This window comes from Colias eurytheme, chromosome 13, assembly GCF_061535395.1.
Source record: "Colias eurytheme isolate Ceu_HAF_F1 chromosome 13, ilColEury1 Martin Lab GWU primary, whole genome shotgun sequence".
NCBI classification, from domain to species: Eukaryota; Metazoa; Arthropoda; class Insecta; order Lepidoptera; family Pieridae; genus Colias; species Colias eurytheme.
In genome coordinates this window covers 10,025,748-10,053,341 of record NC_142992.1, presented here as the reverse complement: position 1 = coordinate 10,053,341, position 27,594 = coordinate 10,025,748, and the positions used below count along the sequence as shown (strand labels likewise).

General features: G+C 34.4%; 2 protein-coding genes across 6 annotated transcripts; one reads left to right on the top strand and one right to left on the bottom strand.

The window, feature by feature from the left end:
- Positions 1–39: 39 nt before the first annotated feature.
- On the bottom strand, positions 40–8,910 carry tra2 (transformer 2). 5 transcript variants are annotated; one of them, XM_090108706.1, is made up of 8 exons: positions 8,739–8,910; positions 8,498–8,631; positions 6,008–6,155; positions 4,532–4,657; positions 2,619–2,794; positions 2,444–2,491; positions 2,102–2,229; positions 40–434 (listed from the first exon to the last, which is right to left on the bottom strand). In XM_090108706.1, the coding sequence occupies exons 1-8, from the start codon at positions 8,751–8,753 to the stop codon at positions 409–411; spliced, it is 801 nt and encodes a 266-aa protein (XP_089964832.1). In that variant the 5' UTR covers positions 8,754–8,910; the 3' UTR covers positions 40–408. The 5 variants fall into 5 exon arrangements, with proteins under 5 accessions (XP_089964832.1, XP_089964833.1, XP_089964834.1 ...); XM_090108707.1 differs by having other exon boundaries at positions 4,532–4,660; positions 6,017–6,155; XM_090108708.1 differs by having other exon boundaries at positions 6,017–6,155.
- Positions 8,911–12,821: 3,911 nt separating this feature from the next.
- On the top strand, positions 12,822–27,414 carry ValRS (Valyl-tRNA synthetase). Its single transcript, XM_090108700.1, has 19 exons — positions 12,822–13,083; positions 13,416–13,583; positions 14,365–14,498; positions 14,982–15,140; positions 15,593–15,854; positions 18,378–18,508; positions 19,080–19,177; positions 19,447–19,571; positions 20,024–20,169; positions 20,496–20,685; positions 21,803–21,988; positions 22,507–22,613; positions 23,167–23,394; positions 23,778–23,919; positions 24,312–24,485; positions 25,119–25,313; positions 25,957–26,121; positions 26,528–26,641; positions 27,050–27,414. Exons 1-19 carry the CDS (start codon positions 12,919–12,921, stop codon positions 27,281–27,283), a joined length of 3,123 nt encoding a protein of 1,040 aa, XP_089964826.1. The 5' UTR covers positions 12,822–12,918; the 3' UTR covers positions 27,284–27,414.
- The last annotated feature ends 180 nt before the right edge of the window (positions 27,415–27,594 follow it).

The window sequence follows — 27,594 nt, the reverse complement described above, 5'->3', positions numbered from 1 at the left end:
ATAGATAAGGTGGGAAAGACTACAATGAAGAAGTACCACTGTTATTTAAAAAAATCATTATTTATTAACAACTCGTTCACAACACAAGTCTACACTAAAATACGATATCATCAAACTAAATAATAATAATTACATATATATAAAATACAAATTCTACGGAATCGAATAGAAATACGTACGAGTCACTCAAAAAATATCTGTGTAGGGTGTGTTTAATTTGTATTGGAACAATTTGTTGAAAGAATATGATCTGATGGCGGATCTTCTTGGTATCGGAGCTTGCACAGACCGATCATATTCTTTACAAGTTCGCGAAACTTCGGTTCTCAAGCCGGCGGCCCCTTCTTTCGGCGACCAATATAGATTTCAAAATGCAAAACTTCAACACAGTTAGTTTTTCAAGGAACTTCATCCTTTACTTCTTGTTTCAATACCTTTTCAAAAAAACAAAATCAATATTAGACTTAGTTGTAAATCTTTTATTATCATCTAACGTTTGCGTTACATCTAGTGGCTACCTTACATCTAGACCCTTATCTCGCGAGTTACACTATGACTGTTTAGCCGTTCGCGACATTTCTCTATAAATGCATATCCGGCTACATTTGGGAAGTGGTGGTGTATAAAAAATGTCTGAAGTGACGTCACCGTCGCGAGACTAATACCGACCTGCAAAGTCAAAGAGCAATGTAATCACGCGGCACTTCGGGAACTGCACACGGCACGTGGTCGGGCCCGTCTGTAGACGAATGGAGGGCACACAAACGGAAAATACTTCGTTTATATTACTCAAATATTACTTTATTAATAACGCCCACAAAACTCAAATATTATTTTATTAATAACGCGAACAAAGGTTACGAAATTCCAATTAAAAAGAACATAAATTTTACGCGAATCTGCAGAAACATACGCAACGTTATAGTTACTAACAGGAAATTTAAGAAATATTTTGGTAAAGTAATAGACGGCAGTTATTTTCAATTTTTTCTAAAAAAACAAAGTATTTCGAAATAAAATAGCATTTTCCATCACACAAAAACAATAATAGTGTCATAGAAAATGCACATCGTAATTTTATATTCCTCTCCATTCCTCTAACATAAGGGATCAGACCAGTATACAATAAAATCGGGACATCTTCAGACCAAATGCTTGAAGAAAAATATTACAACACAGATAGAAGATATTTACCACTTCCTTAACACTTTCTGAGAAAATTTTAGGGAAACATATTAAAGAACATAGTAGAAATACATACAGTAAGATAACACATTTAAAAATGACATAGACATACATGCAGTGCTTTGTTACATATAAATACTTACATTTAAACCAACATTGGGAGATTGAAGGATTTTTTCCATCCATATAAATTGTCTCGAACAACATTCACGGTATTTTTTTATGTAAATGAAAATAAATAAAATGATCGATATATTGAATTGACTGTAGTATTTAGCGTAAATAACATACTGTTGCTATGTGAATTTATTATCATTTACATATCGAAAAACTAAAGGGCAAGCGTAAAGCGTAACTTACTCGGGGAGTAGAACATCATACTTCGCGACACCAGAGATTGACAGCATCACTTGTTTTTGCGTAATGACCGAGACCGTACGATAGTGCGGTATGGCGGTATGACTGCGTGGTAATGCATGGGCGGTATCATTGCGAGCGTTACTTACGGGTCGAGTAGCAGCGTTTCTTACAGCACTGCTGCACTAATGCTGTTGTATTGAGCACAAGCGCTGTGTTGCAGTATGACGGTGGTGCGGTATGGCGGTATGAATGTTCGGTAATGCGTGGACGGCATTCCTACGAGCACTGGTGTTACTTACGGGCTGAGTAGCAGGCGCTCTCCACAATACTGCTGCACTAAAGCTGTTCTAGTGTTGTGCACATACGTTGTCTTGTAGTAGGGCGGTAGTGCGGTAGTGCGGTATAGCGGTGCGGCGGTACTGCGGTATCACTTACGCGGCGAGTAGGAGCGCTCCCGCTCGTAGCGGCGCGAGCGGCGGTAGTGCGGCGAGGGCGAGCGGTGCCGGTAGTGCGGTAGTGCGGTACAGCGGTGCGGCGGTACTGCGGTATCACTTACGCGGCGAGTAGGAGCGCTCCCGCTCGTAGCGGCGCGAGCGGCGGTAGTGCGGCGAGGGCGAGCGGTGCCGGTAGCCGCGCGCGTAGTAGTCGCGCTCCCGGTAGCCGCCGCCGCGGTAGTAGTAGTCGCTGGAAAGGGACAACAATATATAAGAACACTGTTCAAGTGGTGCCGGCAGTGATAGAGCGCTATATGAGCACTGTTAAGGGGCAGCAGTAATGATAGAAAGGTATGAAGTACTGTTGAAGCGGTGGTAATGATAGTAGTGTCAAAAATGTGGTGATGGTAACGATAGAGAAATACCGATAGAGAAATAAAAGCACTTAATAAAACACAACTTACTCTCTGTCGCGACCGCGTCTGTCATATCCATTGTCACCTCGTCCAAGACTGAAAAAGTAATTTACCAAATTAGTTTCCACAATAAAACAATTTTCTCATAATTCAAAAATATCATGATTTCAATCATTATTTAAGCATGCACTTTCCTTTCAACATAGTAGACAAAGTCACTCACTGTGTAGGTTTCCCCATATAAATGCCGGGTGTTGGCGTATGCGCCCTCTGTGTGATCGAGAAGTCCACTCTGATCCGCCTGCCGTCAATCTCCATTCCCGTGCACTCGTTCTTCGCCACTTTGGCGTTTTCTTGCGATTCGAAGTATACGAAGCAAAAACCGCGCGAGCGACCGGTCTGTGAATACAGTAGATAAAGATTAAATACTATGATTTAGGTAAATAATTCAACATTAAAATGTAACATAACAAGAAATAGTTTGGAAAATCCAAAAGTGCACGCCTCATAATTTTTTTTTAATAAATATTTATTAATTATTATTTTTGTTTATTTAATAACAATTAAACCACATCGAATCAGACCCTGAAAAATGAAAGGGTTCTATTCCTGAGCATACTCAAGCGTAAGAGAAAAAAAAAGACTCGATTAGTAAAGTATTTCGGTCGCTATCGTGTTAACAAGAAAATCCTCCGCACATCACGAAAAAAGTCAAATTTTCGTCAGCGCCATCTTGGATTATAGTTTTGGCCTCATATTCGTTAATAGCTACCCCAAAAACCATGAAAATGACACCCATGACGAAAAGATGTAAATTTTTTGTCGGCGCCATCTTGGATTTTAGTTTTGACCTCATATTCGTTAATAGCTACCCCAAAAACCATGAAAATGACACCCATCACGAAAAAAAGTCAAATTTTCATCAGCGCCATCTTGGATTATAGTTTTGACCTCATATTCGTTAATAGCTACCCCAAAAACCATGAAAATGACACCCATGACGAAAAGATTTCAAATTTTCGTCGGCGCCATCTTGGATTTTAGTTTTGACCTCATATTGGTTAATAGCTACCCCAAAAACCACCCACATTTGCAAATGTGTTTGCTACTAAGGAAAAGTTAAGATTTAAAGATATAAGTAGGTAATGTGACGAATTTAATTTATTTCATTCCGACTGTTTCTCGGAATAACATACATTTACTAAGAATTGCATACAATGCCGGTTTTAATATATTGCCGGTAACATAATATTATGTATGATAATAATTCTTAAAAAAGTATTTTATACATTTCTTAAAAAGCTTCGATATTGTATACAATAATACAATTCATATTCAAATTGTTGTAAAATAGTCACACTTTTTTAAGTTGGTTGAATACACTAAAATACTTATAAGGATCGTACCTACTAATAAAAGTAACAAAATGAATTTTTAAAGTTCCCAGTAATCTTCTGGAATCAATTTCAATAAAAATATAAAAATTCACTTCAAAAAAAAAAAAAAAAAAAAACATCCGAGATTTTTTGTTTATTTAATAACAATTAAACCACATCGAATCAGACCCTGAAAAATGAAAGGGTTCTATTCCTGAGCATACTCAAGCGTAAGAGAAAAAAAAAGACTCGATTAGTAAAGTATTTCGGTCGCTATCGTGTTAACAAGAAAAAGGATCCGCACATACAGACACACGGACGTCCAAGACAGAACTTTTTTAAACTGTTTTTTAACTAGTTTAAATAACAAAAATGACATCAAAAATATCATGAACGTTAAAAATAGTGTTTTTTCTTAATATGTGTGTGTATGTATTATCTTACAAGTGCAATGTATGATACATAAAGACATTTTAAGTTTGAAAAATCAGATGTTTTGCGCGAAGTGACAGTAGTACCCACCTCAACGCTTCGCTTATGAGGCGTGCAATAAATTTGCAACTATTCAATTAAATTTGCTTAAACCAAAGTAAGTTAGTTAAATTATGACTTAGTAAAGAGAAATTGTAAGTGTTAACAACTTTCGCACATGATAAATACTTTTTTAATAACACACACTTAAAAAGTAATTGATAACAGACTTTCTAGAAACACTTAATCAGTACATTTCTAACACGACAAATTAATCAGTATTACACACCTTTGCATCAATAACAACTTGTACTTTGTCAACTTGTCCGTATTTGGAGAAAATGTGATGAATCTGCTGTTCCGTAGTGTAGAGACTCAGGCCGAAAACACCGAGGCATCGGGATGGCGTTGGGTTCTCCTGAAAAAAGAGAACACTAAAACTTGTGGTATGGCGCCTCTCTACATATAACAAAACCGCAAAGAAGCTTAAAAAAAATTGACATTGCTTTTTAATGAATAAAAAACAAAATAAAAATAAGTAAGAAAAAAAATACAGTCACTACTACTAGTATGGTCATGATATACCATTTTCAAATCATTTAATGTACAGTTAAATTTCATGCTCAATTTTCATAACATTATTCTTTTTGAGAGTATGTTTATCAAGACAAATCGTAATGGTATCAATCTGGTTAGCACCTTTTAAATGAGGTTATTGAGAATGTTACATGCATGCATTACTAACTAAACCCTTCCAAGTGGTCGGGTGGACCCAGCAAATTAATTTTAAGCAGTGTTTTGTTACTTTTTCTACACTATTTGTAACTACATAATATACATACATGAATTTTACCTTCAAAGCTCTCTTTAGTGTGATTTATGTAATATTAAGGTATTATATTAGAATATGAATATTAAAAGGTATGTGCAAATGGGCCTTTAGTAAACTAACATATTTTCCAGTTAGCTCACTCTAATTCCACTCTTTACTCTTCCAACATATAGGATACAAATACGAATAAGTAGTTCGTACAAGCATTTCTGTGTTGGAAAATTCAAATTCAATTTATTCTGTACAAAATTAAAACTCTATGTTTATTTTCTTGCTTAAGTTATATATTTGCATGTTAAACTAATGAAACATCATTAGCTTAAGTACCTACTAATTACATTAACATCATTTATTGTACTAATTATAATTTACAAATATATCACTTAAACTACATAAATAATGATAAAATTAATAGCATGTAATGAACTATTATATGTATAATGTATATAGCAAACAAAACTAGCCGTTAAGCCAAATTATGTAATTGTAAAACATGACTACAAAATTTAATGTGAATCGGTTCAGCTGTTTTGGAGACATATGATAACTAACAATGTGACATGAAAATTTATACAAAGAGAAAAGATGATACAAAATAAGGCAATTCTCCCATTACGATACGCACAGGAGATTCAAGTATCCTGCAAGTCCTCGGAGACTAGTTGCCGCGGAGTATCTCACATACATTTGTATATAGGCTCGCACACTACGCTACCGGTACAATGTATGCGAGATATTCCGTGGTGACTAGTCTCCGAGACTTGCAGGATACTTGAATCGCTTGTGTGTATCGCAATGGGAGAATGGCCTAAGTCTACTAAACAAAACAAAACACTGCATATCCCCATCTCTACCTACCACCCACCCACAACACTTAGCACTTAAAACTAATAAAGCATGCACGTAATATGGTTTGGATACAATCAAACTTACACCACTCACCCTGTCGCCCGTGTGCCGCCGGCGCGACGACATCGGGCTGTGCGAGTGCGAGCGGCCGCGCGGCGTGTACGAGCGCGAGCGCGAGCGCGAGTAGCGCGCCGAGCGGTAGCGCCGCGGGGACACCGAGCGGGAACGTGTTCTACAATGATAGATATATATTTCAGGACGATTAATAATTAATTTATGTTTTAATTCATGCAAGGAATCAATACTAGGGAGTCCCCTTAATACAGGTTATACCTAGTAAGGGGGCCTGAACCCCAATCCAATAGGACAAACTTATGTATGAATTCAAATGAAGATTTTATGTATTTATTTATTTATAATTTTCAAACACGGCACGATCTGATACCATAGTAAGCTTTCGCTTGTGTTAAACCAGATGCCTGATAAACATACATAAATAAATACTTAATAGATAATTAACATCCAGGCACAGAGCAAACATCACACAAATATTTGCCCTGAGTGGGAATCGAACCCACAACCTCTGGCTTGGAAGGCAGGGCCACTACCAACCAAGCTAACCCAGTCAGTCGAATGAACCGATGATAACTGTTGTTTTATTTACATTCCTAACATAACATCTTATATTATATAGATACTATTTATAAATCCAATGTTTAGCACATAAGATATAGACTGTTGGTTTGATTTGCTTGACACTGAGCGGGAACGGGTGCTGCATGTAATCATCAAATTCAAATTATATATTTGCAAGAATGTAGTTACAAATTACACATGTTTTGGTTACAATGTTTGGAATACATTCTACTCATTGATTGGATGTGCAAATGTTAAATCATCATCTGACATCATCAGACCATTTACATTCTCACTTCTGAGACACAGGTCTCCTGTGAAGGTACAAGCCCTAATCCACGACAGTGGCCAAGTGCGAGTATATTTATTGCCATTGGTATATTTATTAAGTGTTCCATATTATACAATAAACTGTTTAAATAGTGTTAATGCAAAATTCAAATTTATAATTTCCCCTTTCACAAGGCACAGCTATTGCTATAAGTGCCGAAATATATTGTGCCAATTCAATTTACTCACATAGAAATATTACCAAAATGCAATCGCATACAATATTTTCAATATGCAGTTGCATAAAGTGCCGTACACATTGTCAAAATTTAATTTAGAATAATATTTAGCAACTACAGTCTTTTATAAAAACTGAACATGAACCTGCACATGAATCATTTCCTTTTTTAACAATAAAATATTTTCTCCTAAACAAATGTATTTGATAACTCCACACAATAATTGTATATTCATAAAACCATATGGCAATTAATCTTAATATATATAAATCTCGTGTCACAATGTTTGTCCTCAATGGACTCCTAAACCACTTAACCGATTATAATAAAATTTGCACACCATGTGCAGTTCGATCCAACTTGAGAGATAGGATAGTTTAAACATGTAGGTACGGTGGACCGCTAGAAAAATGATAGAAATTTGACACTCAAGTCTTCGCTTTTATTTACAGTTACAAAGCTTATTTTAATAAACATCTGCCTGACCTAAATTCTTTTGTATTTCGCATATTGTATACTGTTTTGATGACACTAGAATGTGTTGCATTAACCAATATACCTACTTCCTTGTAGCACTTTGCATGCATTCATAACAGGAAAGTAACGCAAGAATGGCTATCATTCTTCACAACAAAAATGTTTTGAATGTGACGTTATCACATAATATCCTGTACATTTTTAGCGTGTTTATTATTTATTTGCCATTTACATCAAACTGAATTACATTTTTTATTTATACACATCCTCGTAACATATTTATTGATAAGACTTTAATTAAATTGTTAACAAATAATTAAAGTCCATTGTAACAATAGCAAAAAAAATTACTAATTGTAGATTTGTAGATGTAGTATGAAATGAATGGAAACATGTTCATCATTTATCGTAATAAATGGCAAACTTTACAAATTTTTCTTTACTTTTTCATATTTCATTTAAGCTACATAAACAGCAAACAGTCAGCACAGTAACAAGTTTGCAATTATCGTAAAAACGAAGCACGCATAAACGTTATCAGCAATAACGTTTCTGTTATTGATAAAACAATGTGTGTTATATTGATCAAACACGCAAGCTGCCTAGCATTGTATACTTTTTGAGCGGGCATATCTACAATACAGTGTATATTATAAATTATAATTTACATCATGCTATGTTAAATTTGTAATAGTATCTCATTATTTAAAAACATCTCCAGTAGGCGTATGATTATAGAGGTCACATAATTTACATCAAATGTTCAAGTTCTAATAATTTAATCAAAATTGCGGTATCGTTTTTTAATATATTATTGCGCAACTCGTTGCCTTGACAGCAAGGTTATATCGATAAAAAACAACTACGGAAATGCTATTATATCTTGGCAAATAACTAGAAATCTCTACTTTTAACGACTATAATCAAAACAATGCTGTAATTGTAGACTTACGGGCTCCTATACTTCCGGCTTGATGCTTTTGGCGGCGGCGGTGTTCTCGACCGGCTTCTGGTGTGTCCCCGAGACATGGTTGGAGGCTTTGGTACTGGCTCCCTAGACCCGTTGCGGGTCCTAGAGCGGCTCCTCTGAAATTACCAGAAATACATTCGCACCAAATAACCTCACGCGCCCCGGCAAAATAAAACGTACAAAGCTTCAACCAATAACTAAAAAGTCAAGTTAATTATAGTACCTCTCGATCCGACATGTTGCACAAAACGAAAGAAATAACAATCGTTTACTATTATTAAATAAGCACAATTATTCTAATTTTAGATCGCGGTTAAAAACAAAACCGATCATGCGAACGCCGACAACGCGGTCGAGAAAGAAACAAAATGGCGTCTTTTTACCGCATTCACAACTTGAATCGGCGCGAGGCGTGCAACCACAGACTACATACATTTTTTTATCTATGCCAAAATAAAACTTATAATTGTAATTTAAATTATTTTGAATTTCAAATACATAATAATTAACTTATAAATAAACTTTTATAACTTCCAAATGGTTTAAATAGTTGTATATCTTTTCAACTCATTAAAATAAGTGAGCAATTTTAATTTTAATAACTCTAAAGTTTCTACCAGGATGTTTTGTAGATTGTAGTAGAACGAATACAGTATAACATATTTAATTACTAATAAGCATTGAATAAGTTTCATTTGCACGCAATAATGAAAAGTGTTGCTTAATTTTAAAAATGTTGCAATCTTTTGTGTTTGAGTCAGTATAGTCAGCAGTCAGCATAGTCAGTGGTCAGTAATCAGTATACACAGATCTAGTCTCAGAGGAATAAACCTATAGAGTACTTGTATCGAGCGTATACAATTTACATATATTTGTTTCTCTTTATCTAAAGAAAACGTCGTATGAAAGAATGAGATAGCTATAGACTACAAGCTACGTTTCAACATAGTCATGGCACCATTTTTACTATAGGTACGTATTTAGATAGATAGAAGGTGATAGTGATGGGATGTGCTTCAATCGATAAAATCGTGAATGCATTTTGCATTTACGGTTTCGTGAAATAATAAATAATAAAAAAAAACAAAATTAATCATAAATTTCAGTTGAATACATTATTTGTTTAATCCTACGAATATAATAAATGCGAAATTATGCGAGAATGGATAACTTTCTCTTTCACTGCTGAACCGATTACAATGAAATTTTGTACATACACACATAGGATAGGTTTTATACCAGAAATCCCACGGGAACGGGAACTGTGCGGGATTTTCTTTAAAAACGCGGGCGGAAAGCTAGTATATTTTAAAATAAATTTTAAAACTTGATATGTAACTAATTTAAAATAAAGATCAATAAAGTTAAAGGAGTGAGGAGAAAGGCACAGTCAGCATGAATTTTAACAAGTTCATAAAAGGACAGTCTTAAAGAAAACATTTTCCTTACATCCTACTAATAAAGCGAAAGTTTGTGAGGATGGATGTTTGTTACTCTTTCACGCGAATACTACTAAACCGATTACAATGAAATTTGGAAAAATTACTTTTGATCCCGTAAATCCCACAGAAATGGGAACTATGCGGGTTTTTCTTTGAAAACGCATGTATATTAAGTATTTCAATAGTAGTTTCTCATCTATGAGAACTGTCATTTAATCAACCGTTTAATTTTCACATAGTTACACATTTAAAGTAAATGTGTAAAAAAATTTCCAAATAAAAATTCACTCACACACAAATGTATTTATTATCTAAAGGAACAAAAAAAAAACGTAAGCGTAAGATTGCACAATTCTTCTAGAGTATCCATCTTGATAACACGCAGGCTCGAAATGCAGTGAACACAATCTAGCAAATTTTTATTTAGCTCTGGAAATCTAAAACAAAATGAATTTATTAATAATCTAAAAGAGAAACAACAAACTAAACAGATAAGTCAAATAAAACAACCACGTGGTATTTTTTATTTTCCTGCTGTAGAAAATTTACATCTATTATTTGCTACAACAACTACATATAAATCTGATATAAGAAACAAAATAAATAAATCAACGTTAATATGAAATAGATTTTTTGTCATAAATCGATAATATACGCTAGATGTGTTACAACACTACGGTGGTAAACAAAATGCCAAACGTGATAATATTGTGACATTTTTTAAAAATTATTTAATTCTTTTGTATTCCACAACCCCATAAAGTGGGTAAATGTTACAGTTACAACATAAACTTATAAAAAAGCGCTTGATAAAACCTTCAAATAGGGTTAGAACATAAATATTTATCAATTTGCTGAAAATCACTTACCGATGGAAAGATATTTTTTCATTGTTTTCATCCAAAACTCCCATTCGACTAGTAATAGCCGGTAGCTAAACATACAATAGTCATTTTAGCACACTGACAAATAAAAAGAAACACTATACACTTTATATTTTCTAAATATTTCGTTAAAAACACTTGACGCACTGAGCCCACCAGCTGGTTGGAAAACAAACTGACTGCCGGCGCGCTACGTTTGAAGACAGTGCAGATACTCTATCGCTATCTCAATCTGACTTATGCTGTTATTGACTAAGAGTAAGTAGATTAGAAAATATGTATTTTGTTCTGTCTCAATATAAGAACTCTATAGGTTTATTCCTCTGAGGATCTAGTACAAGTAGATTTGCAATGCTGTATTGTACAATGTTGTACATACTAGATCTGTGTCAGTATAGTATTATATTATCTGTGGTCAAAACCATAATGAAGAATGTTACTAGGTATGCCAAATCCCTTGAAATTGTGTCTCAGTAAAGCCTGTATGTATACAAATACACTAGTTTTTGTCGTAGTCAAAAATACCAAGTAGTTTTGATTTTATACGCATTCAAAGTTTCGAAAAATATCGAGTCCCGCTAATAGTCTTCTTCTTCTTCTTTTTAGCAAATGGCTAATAGTCACGTGACCGCTTGTGACGTCACGTCACAACGCACCGCGCGGCCGCGTCCCCGCGCGGTGTGTATAAAGCAAAATTACCAATCTTCTATTGGATGATACGTGTAATATTCAAGACCAAATCTAAAAAATAAAATATATATCAAACTAGATGATATGTTCAACGATTCTGTTTAATCAAAAACATAAAATATTAAAATTTACTCGATAAAAAAAAATTACCAAGTTAGCTCTAATTTCCACACTTTTACGTTTTCTACTTGACATGGTAATACTTATTATGATTTTTTTTTCATAAACAATTATATTAAAACATTTGCAAGATATTCGTCAATCATTTTGTGTAATTACTTTTAGTTTTGGTTTTATTTTTGGCGCTCTTTTTTTCTCGAGATAAACGTTTGGTTTTGTCACGATAAAAGTGGTTTATCGCAGATAAAACCAAAACTAAAAGTAATTACTCAAAATTCTCTGACAAATATCTTGCAAATGTTTTAATATAATTGTTTATGAAAAAAAAATCATAATAAGTATTAGAGTTATAGCGTGCGCAGTATTTTGATGGGTTTTCGTCCGCGAATTTCGTTAATAGTCCAATAATAGTAATTATTATTCGTTTAATAAAATAACAGTCATACCAAAGTTTCATCTTTATTTAATAGTTTCTCAAAATATTCTATACGATTGCGTTTTTGCACTGCTGATCTCTGAGGTTTATCTTCATTTTCCTGTTGACATTTGAATTTGTGTGGAACTATACCCTGTTTTTGTTTAATTCTTCCCCCGACCAACTTATATTTTAGTATAGTTCTCCATATCATAAGAAAAAATCTTACTAGCCATCTACCTATACTTAGCCCATACGAGCAGAGGAGCAGCACAGTCTAGTAGGTATAGAATATAGATTAAAACTTGTATAGAAAACAAAGGATAACGCAAAACAGCTGCAATGTTCTCAAAATATTATAATATGTAGCTTACTTCCTTTGCAACTATAAAAAACAACTTATCCGGCGAATTGGTAGTTGTATTTTTACATTTAGGAACAACACATGATTTTCTGGTATTTGGATTGGACATTTTTAAAAGTATTTAATTATAATTTCGACGGCGCGGGCGCGCGATCGCTAGCGGACTGAGTGAGCCAGATTGAGCGTGTTGTGGTGTGACGTCACACCATCACCGGGCGTTTACAACTTGTTTTACTTCTAAATCGGAAAATAATTGACGTATCGAAGTAATTTTTTCACTAGTATTATTTATTTTTGACAGAGAATATGGAGTGCTAATAATCAAAATTAGTGAACATTCTCCATTGTGTCATCATAATATGTCAATGTCATTAATCATATGTCTGATGTCAATTGTCACAATAAATTCGAAAATCGGGAATTATTTCGCGTGGACGTGGAAATGCTCATTATTTTATTAAATTAGAAATAGAAAGAATTATAAAATCATGAGTGACAAAGATGCCGAAAACTGTCCCTCGGGCGACCAACCACAGGAAAAGACCGCTAAACAGTTGGAAAAAGAAGCTAAAAAGGCTGCTAAGTTAGAAAAACTGAAAGCCAAATTGGATAAGAAGAGTACTGCGCCAGCTGCACCAAAAGATAAACCTGAGGTAGATTATGCAGAAGCTTAACTCTCATAAATTTTCCAAATGATACCTGACTTTTTATGCATTGTTTAAAAAATCAAAATAAATAATGCAAATTGTAGGTTAGAAAATGTTTAGGTGAAAGGAATCTTACGTGTATTGTTTGAACGTTGCATCATTTCCTGAATACATGCGTTTATCCCATATGCTTCTATCGTTTCTACTCTTATACAATATATTATCTATAATATCTTATAATGATCTTCTAACTCATTGTTATTCATAGAACCTCCATACTATTCAATGCACTATAATTGAAACTTATTAATATCTAACAGTAAAATTCTATTTTATAGAAAAAAGTAAAAGAAACAAAGGAAAGCGCAGTATATACAGCAAATACTGCACCAGGAGAGAAAAAGGACATCAATGGACCTATGCCAGATGCTTACAGCCCCAAGTTTGTGGAGGCTGCATGGTATTCCTGGTGGGAAAAGCAGGGATTCTTCAAACCTGAATATGGGGTTAGTGATTTATTTTTAATGGCAGAGTCAGCAAAGGGCCACCTTTTTTTTTTTAAGTGGCGAAATCTTGCATAGATACCCAGGGCCCCCGAGGAAGGAGGCGTGGGTTATGTCGGATTCTTATTGACTAAAACCCCATTGTGTACCATTGAGCTTTTTTAATTATGGGGCCGCAGGTATTGGTTGGAATTCTTCCGCAACAAGCAAAGGGCCACCTAATGTTAAGTGACACTGATAGTGTTACCGGTAAAAGAGAAAGTTATAATGTGTACATTTAATTTATGTTATGTTAATTCAGTTAGTTAATAAAGTTTAAATATAATTATTCTACTTGCATTATCACAAAGTCTGTGATAAGAATACAATAAACAAAAATTGCAATTTCTTATTATTAGCTGTAGTAAGATATAACAATCTATATTGATTTTTAAGCTAACATAATAAATAACTACTAAAACACTGTCATGTGTAAAATAATATTATTAAACCATGTATGGTATTTTTTATTTTCATTACATTACATACAGTACTTTAAAGTAAAATAAATTGTCCCCATACAAAAGAAAATTGCCACAAGCTATGTGAAAAATCTATGTCATTATCATCATTCCATGCAACTTCAATTTAAATTAAAAAAAAACATGGCAATCGTCATTCATCTCCACGCAATTAAAGGAAGAATTAAAAATTAAACCAATATGACATATACAATATAATACTCAGAATTTTAAGGAGACATCTTTTATCTAATATTATTTCTATATATATATATCTATTTCAGAAAAAATCTGTATTGGAGCCAAATCCCAAAGGCCAGTTTATCATGGTCATTCCACCACCAAATGTGACGGGGAGCTTGCATCTTGGCCATGCTCTCACCAATGCTGTTGAAGACGCTATTACAAGATGGCATAGGTAATTTATTACAAATCTTTATTTGAATTTAAATTTAAAAATTTATTACGAATTTAATAAAAAAAATTAATATATAATAAAAATTTTTTTATATGTATTTACAATTTTTTTTATCACAAATACAGCCATTTTAAATGGCGTACAAAATTTTTTTTACAGATGAAATCGTAAATTTGTCTGTTTTAATTAATATTTCGTGATATACATCATAGATTGAAATTGAAGTATGAACTCAGTTTTTCTGTGTTTAAAAATTTTGTAGCTACATGTTGCAAGTATGCAATATTGTTGTACATATTTGTTTTTTTGAGAAGGTCTTATGTAAGAAACACTGAAGAAATCGATGGCCAAAAATGAATACTTCACGCGTTTCAGTTTGCGCGAGATAGAACAAAGTCTGGCGGTTCACATATTGTTATAGTCACATATTTACATTTAAAACATTGGCTTCAAATTTATAACACATACAATTTATTTTGCCAGAATGAACGGTCGAACAACACTTTGGAATCCGGGTTGCGATCACGCCGGTATCGCGACGCAAGTGGTGGTCGAGAAAAAACTATGGCGGGAGGAAAAGAAGACGAGACACGATCTGGGGAGAGAGGAGTTTATCAAGCGAGTTTGGAAATGGAAGGAAGAGTAAGTTTGCGTTTGATTACGTGATTAGTCACTTCTTGCTATGGTTCATGGTAGAAGATAGAATAAATTTTGAAACCGATTTATTATATTGTTGATCTATCTTATTTGCTATATTGTTTCATTGATGTATGGATTTGTGACACTAAAATTAAACAGTGGTAAATTCAAAACATTACTTTTAAAAAAAAGAAAAAAAAAACATGGATCGCTAGCATTTCCATAATATGTATGTGAATTTAATATTTACTTTTATAGCATTCAAATGCTTTTTAATTATATTTTTTTAATAATAGAAAAAAATCGAGGCGGGGTTCGAAACCTTTCTCCTTGAATACGCGGGTTTGATCGGTTTTTTTTCTATTCTTTACAAATGTACCATCTCCATATGTGTTGAATATTTTCTTCGCATTCTAGATAATTAAATATAATATTAATTAATAAATCAAATCCAGAAAAGGTGGCCGTATCTACGAGCAACTACGCTCTCTCGGCTCCTCTCTAGACTGGTCTCGAGAACGGTTCACAATGGACCCAGTGATGTGCCGAGCTGTAAAGGAAGCGTTCATCCGTCTACACGATTCCGGGGATATCTACCGGGCTAACAGACTTGTGAACTGGTCGTGTTCGCTGAAAAGTGCGATATCGGATATTGAAGTGGACAAAGTGGAGTTGACTGGACGTACTATGCTGTCTATACCGGGGTATGATAATAAGGTATGGTATAAGTGACCTTATGGTGGTTGGAAGAAGGTTGAATTTGGAATGAGAGGGTGTGATTGGTGGAATAATGTAAAAAAAAACAATGGTTTGCTGATTTTGGTAGAAAAAAAGTAATTTCCATCAAACTCAATGCAGAAAATTAATTTTATAAATTAAATGTGATAAGTACAAATTATGCAAAATAAAATACAACGTTTTTTAATTTAAATTTCCTTACATTAATAATGGACTCACCCTTATAATATGTAAGTTTTTCATAGTTTATGACAACTACTACTACTACTACAGTTAATCTGTGCAAATCCTTATCAAGTATTTAACCAAAAAAATTCAACAGGTGGAATTCGGTGTGCTAGTCCACTTTGCGTACAAATCCGAAGATGGTAGTGGTGAAGTGGTAGTCGCCACCACTCGTATAGCAAAAAAAACTAGCTGTTAAGCAAAATTATGTTATTGTAAAACATGACTACAAAATTTAATGTGAATCGGTTCGGCTGTTTTAGAGACATATGGTAACTAACAATGTGATATGAGAATTTATGCAAAGAGAAAAGATGATACAAAAAAAATTGGTTTTCTGTAAAGTCGGTTTACTGGCGACAGTTGAACGCGACAACGTCCGATTGTGCTTCTTTGTCGCTCGTTCTGCGCTCTCGCTTGCACTTCAAGCCTTACATGGAACGCCTCAGAGCGAGGTAACGACGCATGAGTCATGTTTTTTCGTGTGTGCAGCTGGCTCTATCGAATTCTAAGACGTTGTCACGTCAATAAGTCTACTATACAAAACAAAACACTGCCCACCCTATCTCTACCCACCACCCAGTACACAACACTTAGCACTTAAAACTAATAAAGCATGCACGTAATATGGTTTGGATACAATCAAACTTACACCACTCACCCTGTCGCCCGTGTGCCGCCGGCGCGACGACATCGGGCTGTGCGAGTGCGAGCGGCCGCGCGGCGTGTACGAGCGCGAGCGCGAGCGCGAGTAGCGCGCCGAGCGGTAGCGCCGCGGGGACACCGAACGAGAACGTGTTCTACAACGATAGATATATATTTCAGGACGATTAATAATGTATGTTTTAATTCATGCAAGGGGTCAATACTTGGGAAGGAACAGGCCCCCTTCCAATAAATAAATAAATAAATATTATAGGACATTATGACACAAATCGACCTAGTCCCACAGTAAGCTCAATTAAGGCTTGTGTTTGTGGGTACTAGGCGACGATAAATATAATATTTAATTTTAATAAATACATATATAGATAATAACACCCAGACCCAAGAACAAATAATTGAGTTCATCACACAAATATTTGCCCTGACCGGCTGCCTTATTACGGATCTTGCAGACGATCAGCAACAACCAAAAATTGCACAATAGCTGTTGTCAATCGTCTATTTCTTATTACGTAAAAGCAGACAACAAGCAGATAATCTGCCGTCAACAGTGCTGCCTCTGTCGAGCAACTGAAAAACTAAAAATGCAGTTGTCGCTAATGTAAAGTCAAAGGTTGCTTTGCAAACGGTATTATCTATGACTTGTGACAGCAACACGACAGCAACAACTTAGCAATTCATCTATTAAATATGCGACAGGTCTAATGCTTGTTGTTGACTAGTTGCTGCTTGTATTATCATCACTAAAGTGTATAAAAACGCCAAATTACTCCCAAATATAGTGTTTTTTATTGATTGTTAACTAAGATTATCAAATATTTATAAATATAATTAAAATATATTGCGGTAAGTGTGCAAAAGCTTTTAGGTTAAAATTTTCGACAAGTTTTCGAACATAATTGTAGCATTGTACCAATAAGGAGGTATTAAATTTTGTCATCGCATACATTAATAATATCTTAATTTACGATTTTATAAACAATGGCACGAACATGTTTATTAATTAATAAATGTTAGAGGGAGAACTACGAGTGTCTGTGCTTGTTTATAAACATACATAGTACCAACAGTTGCCACTTGATTGTGAGTGGCGCTGCTTTCCATACAAAATCAAGTGCATCGGTCGAAGAAAGCAGATGTTGTGCGACAGCGACGCAACAGCTTACATAATACGAATTTATTTGACGTTTTGCGACCAGTCGCGAACCTGTCGCGCTGCTGTTGCGCGGTAGTCGTTATCTGCTGATTTTTAGCTAATAAGGCCGCGGGGATCGAACCCGGGACCGTCGGCTCAGTAGGCAGATACTTACCACTGCGCCAACCAGTGTGATTGGTGGAATAATGTAAAAAAAAACAATGGTTTGCTGATTTTGGTAGAAAAAAAGTAATTTCCATCAAACTCAATGCAGAAAATTAATTTTATAAATTAAATGTGATAAGTACAAATTATGCAAAATAAAATACAACGTTTTTTAATTTAAATTTCCTTACATTAATAATGGACTCACCCTTATAATATGTAAGTTTTTCATAGTTTATGACAACTACTACTACTACTACAGTTAATCTGTGCAAATCCTTATCAAGTATTTAACCAAAAAAATTCAACAGGTGGAATTCGGTGTGCTAGTCCACTTTGCGTACAAATCCGAAGATGGTAGTGGTGAAGTGGTAGTCGCCACCACTCGTGTGGAGACCATGCTTGGTGATGTGGCCGTGGCTGTGCATCCTAATGATGAAAGGTTTGTAATTTATGTAAAAAATATTTTGGATTGAAAAAAAAAATTATAAGTGTCGAAAAATTCCATTTAACTTTAGGATTCTTTTTATGAAATATTTAAGATATTTTTTTTTTAATTTTATTTACGAGCAAATACTTAAAACCTATTGCGAGGGTAACACAAGAATGTCTAGGAATATTTTTCTACACTAATATTATAAAGAGGAAAACTTTGTTTGTTTGTTTGATTGTAATGAATAGGCTCATAAACTACTGGACTGATTTTAAAAATTCTTTCACCATTCGAAAGCTACATTATCCACGAGTAATATAGGCTAGGTTTTATCCAGGAAATCCCACGGGAACGGGAACTATGCGAGTTTTTCTTTGAAAACGCGGGCGAAGCCGCAGGCGGAAAGCTAGTTTTTAATAACTAAACATGCTAATAATATATAACTTGGACTTGGACCTAGAATCTTGAACTAAATATTGACTGTTATAAACTGGTCCTTCTGGATAGATTTCCTGCTTGCCTATAAAAAAATAGATCTACAAGATTTATCCAACTTTTTAACATGAAAATGTGTTTCCAGATACAAGAATCTAATAGGCAAGAAGTTGGTACATCCAATACTGAACAGGAAATTGCCTGTTATCGCCGATGAATATGTCGATATGGCCTTTGGAACTGGTTAGTTTTATTTTTGTATTTTTTATACAAAAACATATGATTTAACCGGGTTTTAAGGTCAAATTATTTCATAAATTAGAAGAATAAGAATAATAAATAAGAATGTAAAAAATATTACTACAAATAATACAAATTTTTTGTCTCAACTGTCTCACAAAGTAATTATAAAATTATTCAATACAACACAAAAAAATGTTATTTTTATTCTTATTTGTCAATGAAATAAATCAAAATAAATTAACAATATTAAATAAGTGTTATCAAATCAGGTGCTGTGAAAATAACACCCGCCCATGATCAAAACGACTATGAGATCGGCAAACGGCATAATCTGCCCTTTATCAACATTTTTGATGATGAGGGTAAATTGCTGGACAATTGTGGACCTTTCTCGGTGAGATATTGAACCTTATTACAAGTGCCTAAGAGTTGTATTTGTTTTCTTTTGAATAATTGTAACGTGGTGTACAAAATAAGTGCTGTTGTAAACATATTTACAAAATTAATTAGTATTTTGTACATATAGATTAATTAATTTGTAACAAAAGTGTTAATTGATTACTTATAATTTAATTGCTATTATGAAACTTATTAATTGACTTTTTAATGCATTTGTATAAGAAAAGTCTTTTCTAACAATAACCTAGTCGACTCGTGTATTTAAGAAACATTTACCTATAATTATGACACACCGATCACGTACATTATTGAAACGGCAGGTATCTCAAAAAACGAAAAAAATATTCAAAAGAAAAATCATGATTTTTTGTTAGAAATACTCTTTTTATATAAATGACATTTTATAATATTTAATGCATTAACAGAATAACCTTTTTTCATTCACAGGGCAAAAAGCGTTTCGACGTCCGCCGCGAAATAATCAAAGTGCTTGAAGAGAAGAAGCTATACCGCGAGACGAAAGACCACGCGATGGTGGTGCCGCTCTGCAGTAGATCGAAGGATGTGGTGGAACCCATGCTGAAGCCCCAGTGGTGAGAGGAATTTCCGCGAGCAAATTATTTCCGACCGGAATTTCCGTGTGGAAATTTGTTTAATAATCGGAATTTCCGGATGGAAATTATATCTGTGGTGGAAATTTTAAATTTTTGCAGTAAATTCATAGAATTTCCATTTGGAAATGTGTTTGTCAGGGTGTTATTTATTACTGAAATCGATGAATAATGTTTATTTGTAATATTTAATTATGTAATAAAATCTAAAATTGTTTATTATCACTTAGAATTGCGTTAAATATAAAATAGTTAACGCAATTATTATATTTATTCATTTATTTTAAAATAAAAAAAATATCTCTTAGGTACATACGCTGCGACAAAATGGCAGCTGATGCGATTCAAGCGGTCAAAAATGGCGATCTAAAAATAATCCCAGACAGCCACGAGAAGACGTGGTACCACTGGATGGAGAACATACGGGACTGGTGCATCTCCCGCCAGCTCTGGTGGGGACACCAGATACCCGCGTACCGGGTTACTGTGCCGGAAAAGGTGAGGTTTTGGTGTAGTAGTAGGTTCTTATTAAGTATAGACGTGCTAGATGAGAAGAATTCTCAAAAATCTTTCCTGGTCTTTGAACTATTACAAAAATAAAGTGCTAGGAAGGAAAAAATGTGTTAAAAATATTTTCTTGTTTTTCGATCTATTATAATAACAAATTCTAATTCCGAGGATCTTTCTTCTCATTACTTTTTTTCCTAAATCCTCTGTCTGTTAGTTTGCTACTAAAACAAAAACAGTTTGTTATAAAATACTATCATTCTGTAAGGAGGTCTAAAAAACTGCCAATCCAGTCGCATATCTCACTGGTTGTTGATTTTCTCGACTTTTGTATATTATGATTCGCTTAGTATGAAATATTTAGAAATTATAAAAAATATCTAGGGCAGATTCGGTGCGTTATAACTTATACATTGAATATTTATAATTGTATAAAAATGAATAATTAAAATAAAATGTCGAAGGGCAGTGACGTAACAACGTACCCACGTCCGCTCCGGCGCCGCACGCGCTCGGGGCGGCGCAAGGCTGCGCGCCGCGGGCCCGCCCGCACACAGACCGCGCACGTATGTACGCACAGCTTTAGGAATCCTGCTTGTTTTCGTGTTCTTTTTTCTTATTTGAGTTGTGTTTAGGCAGCGTTACGATCGTTTGTTGTAATTTTTTTCTTTTTGTATTATATTCGATTTTTCATATTTTTTTAAATGGAAGTTGTATATTTTCATTTTTCGATCGATATACCTAGTGATTCTTGTTTGCGTGATGACGTGATGCTTGATTTTTGTAATTTTTCCTTTTTGTTCGATTTATTTTCGATTTTCATGTTAAAAAATTTATTAAACTGTAATGATACATAGGTTAGTGACATGGCTTCGCACACCTGACCGCACCGGCGCTGCGTCGCACTACCTTGGAATGCGTGTTATAACCCAATGTAATATAGTGGTCCTTGCAGCATGTTCTTACTTTTGTTTTGTCGATTTTAATCGAAAAATGAGTATGCATACCTTTTTCACGTAACTTTTTGCAGTGTTTATTTTTTGTACCTGTGTGCATGCTAATTAGATATTAGTTTTTTTATATTAAAATTTGAACTTCAATCCAATAGACTGAAGAGCTATGGGTATCAGCGCATACGCAAAAGGAGGCGTTACAAAAAGCCGCCAAAAAGTACAATGTACCAATAGAAGATATTAGCGTGAAGCAAGATGATGATGTACTGGATACGTGGTTCTCGTCAGGCCTGTTCCCCTTCGCTATATTCGGATGGCCAGACAATACTGATGATTTGAAGGTGAGGTTTCTCTTAAATAATTTTTTACCATGTTTCAAGGTTACACAATTATAATAATATATCCAATCAGTCTGGAATATTTTTTTAATGGTATCCCTTACAAATTCCTTTGTCTTTTAATGAGTCTTATTAAAATCGGCTCAGTGATCCTGGAAGCAAAAAAAGTTGTCCCTTTTAAAGTATTGACTCAATTTGTTTAAGAAAATATTATGTAAGTACCTTTAAAATTACAGAAACAAAAAAAAATTAAATTCACACTTTTACCATCCTTCCTGTAAACTTTATTTTTTTGTCAATTATTTTATGATTACACTAGGAAACCGGGCGAACTCCGTTTCGCCACCAGAGACACATTTTCTTTGCTATAAACCTCACGGAGCCCGAGACCTTTCCAACGAATGCAAAACCGTGGAAATCGGTTCGTGCGTTCTGGAGTTATAGCGTCAGGAAGGAAAACCCAACTTATTTTTATATAGTAGAAGATTATACAGTAGTCATTTGAGGTTGTTGTTTTATAGGCGTTCTACCCAACAACACTGCTAGAGACGGGTCACGATATCCTGTTCTTCTGGGTGGCGAGGATGGTGTTCTTTGGCCAGAAGCTTATGGGCAAACTACCTTTCAAGTGAGTTTTATAGATTTATGCTTAATTTAATTGGAGATATATATTCTTAACTGTTTTATGTATGTAGTTAATTAAACACACAAATTACTGAAATAATATGAGGGAAGTGACACTTTACGGTACTTGTACTCATTGAAGTGCACAGTCACATTAATTTATATTTTCAGTGCAATTTTTTTTCAAAGGTTTGTAGGGTAGTTCTAATTTCTAACTACCCACATAATATTACAGTAGTTTACATTCAAATAAGAACTTGAAAATTCAGCGAGTTTTTTCTCAAAATACTGTGCAGTGCTTCTTACACTATTAACTATGTTTTTGAATACAGCTGTAGAATATCGATAAACAAGAAAAAAAAAGACGTATGGCACTCGCGGGGGATTGCCGCGGTAAAGCTATTGCCTAGCATGCCTTCAAGCCACACCTCCGTGCCCGTCGGAGTGGGGAGCGTGAGGCTTTTTCGTTACGGAATTTCTCGATTCGGTCCCCGCGCTCAAGGCCCGCGATAGAAGCTATGCAATAGCTTAAAAACATTTCCCACAAAATTTTCCAGGGAAATCTACCTCCACCCGATGGTGCGCGATGCCCACGGCAGAAAGATGTCCAAATCCCTGGGCAACGTCATCGACCCAGTAGATGTGGTGACCGGCATCACACTGGAACAGCTCCACGAACAGCTGCTGGACTCGAACCTGGACCCCAAAGAGGTGGAGAAGGCGAAACTGGGCCAGAAACAGGACTATCCTAATGGGATACCGGAGTGCGGGACTGATGCGTTGAGGTAACACTTGTGTTTTAGTTTGTCAAAATACATAATATTATACATTGGAGACGAGAGTTAATCAGGTATTACCAGTATATCTTTATTTATATATTTTATGTTAAAAATTATGTGTATTTATCAAAAGTAACATTATAATAATATTTTTGAAAACCTACTTGACCAAATATTAAAATTATGCGTCCACAAAGCTGCAAATTTACTGTGCGAAAAAGTTATATTTTATTATCAATTTTTTTTGTTTCAATTAGCAATCTGATTTGCGTCTGGCTTATATAAAAAGTTCCAATAATACATAGAAAAATTACGACCCAAGTTTTTTGATCAAATAACAATTTTTTAACACAAACAAATGTTTATAACAAAAATCTAAAATAATCCAGGTTCGCACTGTGCGCCATGACTCAAGGGCGCGATCTCAACTTGGACATCTTGCGGGTGCAGGGTTATCGTTTCTTCTGCAATAAACTTTGGAACGCTACCAAGTTTGCGCTTATGTACTTCCCGAAGGACACTGTTTATGAGGTAAGTTTTGTGTTCAAAAGGAAAAAGAAAATAAAAAATAATAAAAATAGCCGCAGTTTAATGTATGAGTAATGTGTAACAATTTTGCTAAATGTTTGATTACATACATACATTTAAAACATCAGATTTATTTTGTAATAAATTAGATTTATTTAATACTTGTAAAAGTTTATATGAATAAAAAGATTTTAGGATTAAGTTCATTTTATATTGTTTAGATTAATTCTCAAATTGTACTGCATTTTTTAATAACATTTTAATAACACAAACACACTCCCCTGTGACATGTTCATATTATTACCAGATATACTTTACAGACAATTATTTTTTTTTTAAACACTAAATAAAACCAGAAACACACGTGTTTTTTTTTCATAATATTTTTTTTTCAGGTACATACGCCTGGTCCCCTCCCAGATGATCTATCAATGATCGACAAATGGATGATGTCAAGATTAGCCGTGGCAGTGAATAAAGTCAACGAGGGCTTCAAAAACTATGACTTTCCGTCAGCCACTACGCACTGCTATAATCTGTGGCTTTATGATCTGTGTGATGTGTATTTGGTGAGTTTTTTTTAAACAAAGTATCAATATGATTAAATTTTAATTTTAAAGCAAGACTTGGTCAGAAGAGTAAAGTAAGACATGGAATGGAAATTGCATATCGATTTTAGATAACTTTTTTTAACCCATTGAGCCCCGAACGGCCCGATCGGTCCACGACACAATAGATTTTCTATTGTGTCTGTGATTCCGGGGCCTGAGTTATTAATATACAATATACATATTCTAGTATGAATTTATTTTCATTTATACATTGACATAAACATACCTTTATTTAGCAAAACAAAAATAGAGTAACAGAAACATTTTAATTGGACCGTTTAAAACGGAGAGAAAACTTAATTTGTTATTTAAAATGAAAATGAACAATTCAAAATAGAATATATATTTGCACAACTTCTTTTAAGACAATAAATTTCGTTCTATTTTTAACGAGCAGTTTATTTTTTACTATAAGCGAAGAGTGAACCGGTACCTACTAGGGAAGCGCGTACCATCTTAGACCGCATCTTAGCTTTCCATCAGGCGAGATTGTGGTTGTCATATCAAAGCGCTTGAGCGCTTCCCTATCTAGAGTAAAAAAAAAATAAGTTGCTGATAATAATTTTTTCAATATGTATAATAATTTTCCAGGAATACCTAAAGCCCGTATTCACGCAAGGCTCCCCACACGAGCAGGCGGCCGCTCGCCGAACGCTCTACACCGTACTAGAGTATGGACTAAAACTGCTCAGTCCGTTCATGCCGTTTGTGACTGAGGAGCTTTACCAGCGGTTGCCGAGGAGCGATGCGACCTGCCCGTCCGTGTGTGTCGCGCCTTATCCCACTGTGAGTACTGGCTTATTATCACTATGTGTACTGTCTTTTGTAGCACTTTGTGTACTGTCTTTATAGCACTTTGTGTACTGTCTTTATAGCACTTTGTGTACTGTCTTTATAGCGCTTCGTGTACTGGCTTTATAGCACTTTGTGTACTGACTTTATAACACTTTGTGTACTGTCTTCATAGCACTTTGTGTACTGGCTTTATAGCACTTTGTGTACTGACTTTATAGCACTTTGTGTACTGTCTTTATATCACTTTGTGTACTGGCTTTATAGCACTTTGTGTACTGGCTTTATAGCACTTTGTGTACTGTCTTTATAGCACTTTGTGTACTGACTTTATAGCACTTTGTGTACTATCTTTATAGCACTTTGTGTACTGTCTTTATAGCACTTCGTGTACTGTCTTTATAGCACTTTGTGTACTGTATTTATAGCACTTCGTGTACTGGCTTTATAGCACTTTGTGTACTGGCTTTATAACACACACCTTTTTAAGTACCTAAACTTCCATTTAATATTAAATTAAATGTCATATCAAAACCTCTGTAAAATTTGAATGCGACCAATCCAAAACTATATACAGTTTTAAAACAAAATAATTTTCTAACCATTTAATATATATAACCATATAATATATTTTCAGGACGAAGACACGCCATGGCAGTGCAAGAAGCTAGAATCTGACGTAGAGCAAGTGATGAAAATGGTCCACGTGATCCGGTCCACTAGGTCCGAGTATACCGTGCCGAATAAGACCAAAACGGACGTATATCTGGTCCTTAGCGACGATTTGGAACATTTGAAAGAGGTAAACAAAATTATTATCATGATATAAGAAATAAGACGCTAGGCCGGATTAAATATTAGTTTGAATGTAATAAGAATGTACTGCGATTCTACACAACTACCTAATTGACGTAGGTAGTTGATAACAAAACGCAGCAAGTCAACGACTATTAGCAAAGTGAGGTAAATCAAAAGTTACGTCTAACAATGAAAATATAAATAGTATATAGTAAAAGCACATTAAAGTGATATCACCATTCTTGTCTTTAAATCTGCATGTTTGTATGTAACCGACTCCTTTAGACTTGACATGACCCACTTCAAACAGACAGATCTAACACAAACTTATCAAGGATCCGTGAAACAACAAATTTAAATTGATATATTAAAGTGTGTTTTAAGTTTTTTTATCTTGTATATGATTTCAGGTGTTCAAAAAGATGGAGTGTCTCGCAAATAGTCGTTTCGTAGCCGAAGCGCCGCCGACCGGCTGCTCGATTCTTCCGATTTCGGATAAAATTGAAGTACATCTGTCCTTGATGGTGAGTTTTTTAACAATTTCAATGAGAAATTAAAAAAAATATTGATATTTTTGAAAAGTATAACGTATTTCAAAACAATTGCATTAAAATGCATTTCTTATTAAAATCCTATGGGCTTACTTATTTATGTGAAAGGCAAAAAAGGATAGATAATAAGCACCAAGTATCTTTAGAATGTATTACTTTCAGTTTATAAAACAATTTTAAAAGTCAGTTTAGTAGTTTTTTTTATTAATAATTTATTACTATCTGAGAGTGATATAGCCCAGTTATTTTTTGAGGGACATACATAATATTATATTTACTCTTTATAATAATATTAAGGAATAAAACGAAATTAAGACTACTTATAAATTAAAATAAAATAGATAGTTTAAGCGAATACAACTAACAATAATTTATTTCCAGGGTCTCATCGACGCGGAGAAGGAGATACAAAAAATAGTGAAGAAAGAACAAACATTAGAGCAAACACTGAAAAAACTAAACCAAGCGATGGCCGTAGACGACTACGCTAATAAAGTTCCCGCTGACGTTCAAACGGCCAACTCGGAAAAACTCAAACAAATCAAAGGAGAACTAGAAAAACTTAATAAAGCTATGCAAACGTTGAAAAATATTATGGAAATGAGTAAAAACTGATCTTTATGTATATTTGATATAATATATCACTCGCATATATTTGTTTAAAGTTTAAACATTAATGTGTTCAAGGTCACGATCTATGTAAGCTATTTATTTCCGTTTTATACAATAAATGATTTTTACGTCTATGTTTTTTTATTTGTTTCCTTTTTCTATCACCACATAGTAGGTATGAAACAAAGTCGCCTTTTCTGTCCCTATATCCCCATCAATGTATGCTTAAATCTTTCAAACTACGCAAGCAGTGATTCAAGAGGAAGGTTTTAGTATATAATTTATTAGGTTTAAGTCAAAGCGGGCCAAGCCGC